The sequence below is a fragment of the Beta vulgaris genome, chromosome 6 (assembly GCF_026745355.1).
Source record: "Beta vulgaris subsp. vulgaris cultivar EL10 chromosome 6, EL10.2, whole genome shotgun sequence".
Lineage (NCBI taxonomy): Eukaryota > Viridiplantae > Streptophyta > Magnoliopsida > Caryophyllales > Amaranthaceae > Beta > Beta vulgaris.
The window spans coordinates 51,877,796-51,885,669 of record NC_079207.1 but is presented as its reverse complement, the minus strand read 5'-3'; the positions used below and the strand labels follow the sequence as shown (position 1 = coordinate 51,885,669).

At 45.5% G+C, this 7,874-nt stretch overlaps 1 protein-coding gene across 1 annotated transcript; it reads left to right on the top strand.

Moving 5' to 3' along the window:
• The first annotated feature begins 2,753 nt into the window (after positions 1–2,753).
• LOC125498575 (uncharacterized) lies at positions 2,754–4,165 on the top strand. The gene is made up of 2 exons (XM_048646804.1): positions 2,754–3,650; positions 4,031–4,165. The coding sequence occupies exons 1-2, from the start codon at positions 2,754–2,756 to the stop codon at positions 4,163–4,165; spliced, it is 1,032 nt and encodes a 343-aa protein (XP_048502761.1).
• The last annotated feature ends 3,709 nt before the right edge of the window (positions 4,166–7,874 follow it).

Sequence of the window (7,874 nt, the reverse complement as noted above, 5' to 3'; positions counted from 1 at the left end):
ACAATCACCTTTGTCTTCACTCTTTGGCTTCATAGAAACAAAATCCTCTTTAGGGATGTCTCTCTTTATCCCTATAACATGTTCAAGTTGTAGGAAGACTTCTTTAACAAATGGTTTAACTCTTTCAAGGTCAACCATTGTGTGAGTTTCACTCCCTCCTCTCCTCCCACCTCAAAAACCACCATTGTATGAGTTTCACAGTTCCCTTCTCCTACCCCATGCATTTATCATCTAGCTAGATGGGGCTTGAAAGCCCGTAAATAAAAAAAGAACCACAAATGTGGTGCAATTATATGTTGGAGTATAAGCTCTTCTTCTGGCTTTATGTTACACTCAGGCGCACGCCGCATCGTTGCTTACTCAGCATTGCAAATCGAATCTTATGCTTTTCTCCATGCAATAAAAAATGCTACAAGATTCTTAAATTTAAATATTTTAAAAACAAACTGCATTATCCCATCTCAATCGCATGTCAACCTCAAGCATTTTTGCCTACGTTCTTAGAATAATGGATTTTACATGATTCAATCTTATTTAGAGTTTGATTAGGATTAAGACTTAGGGACCTGTCCTAAGCAAGATAGGAGTTTGTTTTCGTATATATAGCATATGATGTACGATTTATTGATTAGAGTTGAATTATAAATAGAGTTTGTTTATTTTGGTCGAATGCATTGAGTATTCATCAATTTTTTAAAGAGGGTGATTAGATTCTTTAAGCTTTCAAATCCTTAGTTTAATTCCTTGGTAATTAAATTCTTTATAGGAAATCTAGACTAAGTACTATCCATCACTTGTTCGAACCATCTCCATTGATTCGCTCCATTCTTCATTGCTTGTTCTTTGCTTAAAACACATAAATTCCGCACAAGTGTTTGATTACCTAGATCAAATACATTAATCGTCTAGCTAGATGGGGCCTGAAAGCGCACAAATAAAAAAAAGAACCACAAATATGGTGCAATTGTAGGTTGGAGTATAAGCTCCTGGCTCTATGTTACACTCAGGCGCACGCCACATCGTTACTTACTCAGCATTGCAAATCGAAGCTTATGCTTTTCTCCATGCAGTAAAAAATGCTACAATATTCTTAAGATTAAATATTTTAAAAACAAACAACATTATCACATTTCAATTGCATGTCAACCTCAAGCTTTGCGACTCCACTATTAGCGACATTTGGAAGAATTTTAAATCCTTTACTTTGTCTCTCAACTCTGTATTTTGTATGAAATCTAGTACAAATGAATTATCTCAAGCTCATTCTATAGTTGTTAACCCTAGGAAAGACTTGGTAAATTAAGGTCATGTTCTTTGAACTGAAGTAAATTAAATGTGTTTGAACCGAACTGAAACAATAGAATTTTCATTAATTCCATCCAAAATATATAGGCTAATTCTCCTTCTTCTGTATTTCCGGCTCTTACAAAAAAAAAAATTTCCATTTTCTCAATCGAAAAGATAAGAGTTGTTACTTAATGTTTGGGCCCATATCATGACCCAATTAATATCATAAAGCACTCCTTCCAAGGCCTAGGCCTCGCATATCAAAGGAGATTCACCAGCTTTTAGGGAACAAAGCAACTTACCTTAAAAAGGTGGTGGCTCCCCTAGGTATTGGGATGCTCCCAAAAGGGTTTCCTGTCTGGGAAATCCTCAGCACTATAAATATCAACCATCTCATCAATGAACAGGTATTCAATTCTCACCTAACAAAACCAGAGCATCTCTCTCTAGACTTGCTTACTTTCTCTCTCTACCTCAATCTCAACTGACTTGAGCGTCGGAGGGGCTTTCCCGGGAACACTCCCGGGCCAGTTTTTCCTTGTTTTGCAGGATTGGCAGTTACAAGACTCGGGATTCCAACCTAACTCGGGATTTGACTCTCACCCTAAACACTTTACTCTTTTGACTAGTTTCGAGGCAGAAACAGTTTGGCGCCATCTATGGGGATACTACATCTCAAAGTCACGTACCGAGAGCAACATGGCACCCCGAAGGAAAACCACCCGAGGCACACTATCTCACCAACCACACCTCTCCAATCTCAACAACCCAATGCCTTGGTCGAATCCCCAGCCATAGACGACGAGGGATCGACCCCTCGCAACGACGAACACTCCGTGCCCCGAGATGACCCAGTGCCAATCACAATGGCAGACATCGAAAGGATAGCCCGACAGCTGAACGATAACATGCAAAGGAGTTTGCAGGAACTCATAGCCGGGATCCCTCAGCTCAATCAAGGGGTACCCCGAGAGTTGGCCCGTGGAGAGCCTCGAGGTAGGGATGATCCCCAAACTCACGTTCCTAACCGGGACGGGCAGCGAGTGGGGGGAGAAAGGTTCCGACAAGCTAACTCTCAGAGGACTCCGAACTCGGATGCCAGATGCATCATAGAGAAGAGTCGCAAGCGCAGAGCGGATCAGGATACTCGAAACCTCTTAAACAGGAAGAGAGAGGAGAGAGAAAAGACACTCCAGGAAGTACAAGCTCACTCTCGGACCCCGAGGAGGGAACGAGAAAGGTCCCCTGTCGGGTCCAAAAGAACGAGGCATGAAGATGAAGGAGACTCGGGGTCCCCTCAGAACAAGGCCAACGCCTTGGTAAACAGAGGAGTGCTCAATTTTATGACCCCATTCAGTCGGGATATCATGGATGTTCCTAACCCGGGAAAGATCAAGGTCCCCTCCATCGAGCAGTACTCGGGCAGCAGCCACCCCGAAGACCATATGACAGCTTATAAAGCCTAGATGAGTGTGCAAACGGGATGCGAGGCCACCTGGAGCCGCTATTTCCCGACGACCCTCAAGGGATTAGCGCTCAGTTGGTTCTCGGGCTTAACACCCGGCATTATCACCAACTTTTCAGTTCTGGAAGCATTATTTCACCAACATTTCATCGCTGGACGTAGGCACAAGAAGACCAGTATCCACCTAATGTTAATCAAGCAACAAGAGCACGAGAGCCTCGCTGATTATATCAAGCGGTTCAATGAAGAATCACTGAAGATTTCGGATCTTCAAGACGGGGTAGCGTTCACTGCCCTAATGTCAAGACTATGGCCGGGAAAGTTCAGATGGTCCCTCGCTGAGAACGAAGTTACCACTTTCACCGAGGCCATGATTCGGGCTCAAAAGTTCATCCAAGCCTCCGACATTTGCAAACCTGTCGGAGAGAAGTGTAAGAAGAAGAAGGAAGAACTCCCTTACTGGGAATCAAACAAAAACATGAGAAGCAATCAACAGCTGCTCCCGAGAGTGGTAGATAATGGGAACGACCCTCATTTCTACAGAAAAAGGCGAGAAATCTATCTTGATCTCAAGCACAAGTTGGTATTACCTATTCCCCCACCTATAAGAACTTCAAAAGATAGGCGGGACCAGCGGTTATGGTGTGAATACCATCGGGAATGCGGTCACACCATGAAAGACTGTCGGGAATTGAAGAAGGCCTTGGATCACCTAGATGATCAAGGAAAATTGAATAGGTACATCAAACATCCCCGAGAAGAGAAGGGGAAGGAAAAGGAAACAAGAAATGACAGCGATAACACTGATGGCTATGTCGGTGTCATTGTCGGGGGCCATGCCTCGGGAGGGTCATCTGGCCGAGCTCGAAAGGCCCACCTTCAATCTATGACACAACGGGTACTGGAAATAGAGCCTACAAAGGCGGGGTGCCCAGTAATGACGTTCGGGGAGCCTGACTGGCACTTACACACCCCCCCCTCCATGATGACCCGTTGGTCATAGAAATGAAAATAGCCAACTCCCGAGTGAAGAGGATCCTTGTTGATAGCGGGTCATCAGCCGACATCATCACACTCAACTGTTTGCTCAAGTTGAAGTACACCGAGAAGGACGTGATCCCTACTAGCCAGCCGCTAATAGGTTTCGGAGGTGGGTCAGTCTACCCTGTCGGGCATGTGAAGCTGGGCGTAAGACTCAGGGAGAGAGGAAAGTAAAAGTCTACCAGTAGATTTCCTAGTAGTTGATACCCAACTACCATATAATGCTATCATGGGCAGGCCCACCAGAACAAGATAAAGGCATCTATCTCGGTATATCAGCTGCTGCTGCAATATGAAACTGATGATGGACAAGTCGCGAAGATATATGGTGATCAGCAAACAGCCCGAGCGTGCTACACCAACATCTTCTGAACAAGAGCACCCGAGGAGAGGAATAAGAAGAAAAGAAAAAGAGAAGAACCGGCAGGAACCCCCACTAGTCTCGGGGTCTACATATCTGAAAACCCCAAGTCCTACGAACGACCCCGACCAATGGAGGAGGTCGAAGTGGTTATGATAGAGCCAGAAGTCGGGCATGCATTGAGGATCGGCTCAAACCTCAGCCCCGAGATCAAGGAGCAACTAATTCACACATTGAGAGAATTCAAGGATGTCTTCGCTTACTCAGCCTCTGACATGCAAGGGCTGAACCCCGACTTTGCGTCCCATGAGCTGAACATTAAGGAGGGATTTCGCCCCATCAAGCAAAAGCTCAGACATCAGGGACCCGAGAGGAATGCCGCAGCTGCGGAAGAAGTGAAGAAGTTGCTGGAGGCCGGTATTATTGAGGAATGTCAGTATATGGAGTGGTTGGCCAATGTGGTCTTGGTAAAGAAGGCCAATGGAGCTTGGCGTATGTGAGTCAACTTCACGGATCTAAACAAAGCATGCCCCAAAGACAACCATCCCCTCCCAATGATCGACAGGCTAGTCGATTCCACAGCTGGCCACGAGTTGCTTAGCTTTATGGACGCGAATGCGGGATGTCACCAGATCCCAATGGTGGAAAAGGACTGGGTTCATACAGCGTTCGTCACGGCACAAGGCGTGTACTGCTATAATGATGCCCTTCGGGCTGAAAAACGCAGGGGCTACGTATCAACGAACCATCAACAAAGTCTTTGCAGAGCAACTCGGGAGAAATATTTAGGTGTATGTGGACGATATGATCATCACGAGTGAGAAGAAGATGGATCACGTAGGCGATCTCAGGGAAATGTTAACAACACTCAGGCGCTATGGCATGAAGTTGAACCCCAAAAAATGTGTATTCGGGGCAATAGGGGGTAAGTGCCTGGGGTTCTTGGTAGATGAACGGGGCATAGAGGCAAATCCCGACAATATCAATGCAGTTTTGAACATGTCGTCGCAGAGAAATGTCCGGGAGGTACAAAGGCTAACAGGGTGCCTCGCGGCATTGGGGCTCTTCCTATCCCGGTCGGCCGACAAAAGCTTGCTCTTTTTCAGAGCTTTAAAAATACAAGAGTTTGACTGGGACACAGAGGCAGAGGAGGCGTTTCAGCAGTTGAAACAGCACTTAGCAATGCTTCCCAAACTCATATCTCCCTTGCCGGGAGAGACTCTTTATATATACCTCTCGGTATCTGAACACGCCCTCAGCGCAGTGTTGGTGGCCGAAAGGGAAGCAGCTCAGCACCCTGTCTACTTCATCAGCCATGCCTACCGAGGGGTGGAGGCGAGATATAGTGAAGCCGAGAAGATGGTGTTCGCCTTGGTAATGGCGAGCAGGAAGTTGAAGCCATATTTCAAGCCCATCCAATCATAGTCCTGACCGGACAACCCATCAGAAAGCTGATAGAAAACATGAATCACTCGACCAGAATGACCGAGTGGGCCGACCAGCTGGCCGACTATGAGTTGGAGTATGAGCCTCGCAGGGCCGTCAAGGCACAGGCCTTGGCAGATTTCATTAGCGAGTGCTGCTCTCGCCCGGCTGATATCGAAGTAAGGGAGTCGTGGGAGTTACAAGTGGATGGTTCTGCAACCAAGTCGTGCAGTGGGGCCGGACTGCTCATTATTCCCTCTGTCAGGGATAAGATGGAGTATGCTGTGAAGTTCGACTTCCTTGCCTCAAGCAACGAGGCTGAATACGAAGCGCTGATTCTGTGCCTACAAATTTGCATTACTAGGGGTGTAAGTGGATTGGACTGGATTGGACTTTGCCAAATCCAAATCCAGTCCAAAGTTTTTTGGACTCGAGAAATTGAGTCCAAATCCGATCCAAATATTTTTTGAGTCCAGTCCAATCCAGTCCGATAATTTTTTCTTGAGTCCGAATCCAGTCCAGTCCAGTCCGACTATTGTATAATTTTTCCCGATTTAGATTCAATGATTCACAACGTGTTTTAGATGCTTGAGCAGTTGACATCTGATTCAATTATCAATATCCACAAATTAGATTGAAAGCTTAAATTAAAGTAAAATACTATACATAAAAAGTTGAATTAGACGCTTACCTTGATCTAAGTTGAGAGGAAGCAGAGAGACTGAGAATTAATCTGAGGGAGAAATAGAGAATGCGAGAGTCGAGACAGTTAGGTAGAAAGAAAATGAAGAGTAAGAGGAAGTGAGTAGTAAGGACTGAGGAGTGAAGTGAGATAGAATTAGTCGGCTACTAGCCTACTACTGCAGTACTGCTAGTATAATTTACTTATTTAACAAATGGAGCTAAGTGCAATAGTCTGGCGCCAAGTTAAATTGTTTGGCGCCAGTTGAAATATTTAGAGAGTGAAGGTTGAAAACTCCAAAATTTTAAAAATAGTATCAATTTTTTTTAATATATATATTATATATGTATTAAATATATATTATATATAAAAATATTTTTGGACTAGAATGGACTCATTGGACTCCAAAAGGATGAGTCCAAATCCAGTCCAAAAATGTTTGGACTCAAAAATTTGAGTCCGAGTCCAGTCCGAAAAATTTTCAGTCCAGTCCAGTCCGACAAGTTTGGACTGGACTGGATTGGACTCTGGACTTTTCGTAGTCCGCTTACACCCCTATGCATTATGGCTGGGGCTCAGAACATACTGGCAAAGTCGGACTCCCAACTGATAGTAGGGCAAGTCTCGAGGGAGTACGAAGCTAAGGAAGACAACATGAGGATGTACCTCAACAAGACCCAGCAGTTGATCCAGAAGTTGACATCATTCAACATTCAACATTTCCCCTGGTCCGAGAACCAACATGCTGATGCCCTAGCTCGCATGGCCAGTTCAGCAGAGGGGTTGGCGCCTCGTAGCATAATTTGGGAAGTCCTCAATTAGCCAAGCATCAATTCTCTAGAAGTGAACACTCTAAACCGCACCGACACTTGGATGGAAGAAATCATAAGGTACCTTCGGGATGGACTGTTACCCATGGACGAGAAGGAAGCTGAAGCCCTCAAAAAGAAGGTAGGGTGGTTTATCTGGCATGAAGGCCACTTGTATAAGAAATCCTACGCGCACCCGTAACTCCTTTCGAAGGAAACTACATTCTGAGGGAGATACACGAAGGGGCTTGTAGCAGTCACCAGGGAGCCAGGACAATAGCCGGGAAGGCTCTGAGGGTAGGATACTACTGGCCAACCTTGAAGCACGATGCAGATGTCCTGGTCAAGAAGTGTCCTAATTGCCAACTTTATGGGGACATTCCTCGGGCTCCAACCAATCATCTAACCACCATCCAAGCCGTTCTGCCATTTGACAAGTGGGGGATGGACCTGATAGACCCCTTCCCAACAGCCTCGGGGCAACGAAGATTTCTGTTGGTAGTCATCGACTATTTCACTAAGTGGGTGGAGGCGGAACCATTGGCATCCATAATGGATAAACAAGTGCAGAACTTCATATGGAGGAACATTATCACTCATTTCGGGGGTCCTAAGACCCTCATATCAGACAATGGAAGGCAGCTTAACAGCGGACCTACTTGGGAGTACTACTCTAGGTTTGGTCTTCAAACGAGATTCTCAGCAGTCTCCTGACCCCAGACGAATGGTCAAGCAGAGGGTGCGAACAAAATAGTCTGAATGGGATAAAGAAATCTCTAGAGGGAGCTAAGGGGAGCTGGATTG

Excerpts from the sequence above, each read along its gene's own strand:
- LOC125498575 (XM_048646804.1), top strand. The coding sequence starts at position 2,754 with ATGAGTGTGCAAACGGGATGCGAGGCCACCTGGAGCCGCTATTTCCCG. Across the intron at positions 3,651-4,030 it reads TTCAATCTATGACACAACGG|GCCCACCAGAACAAGATAAA; the intron begins GTACTGGAAATA and ends TATCATGGGCAG.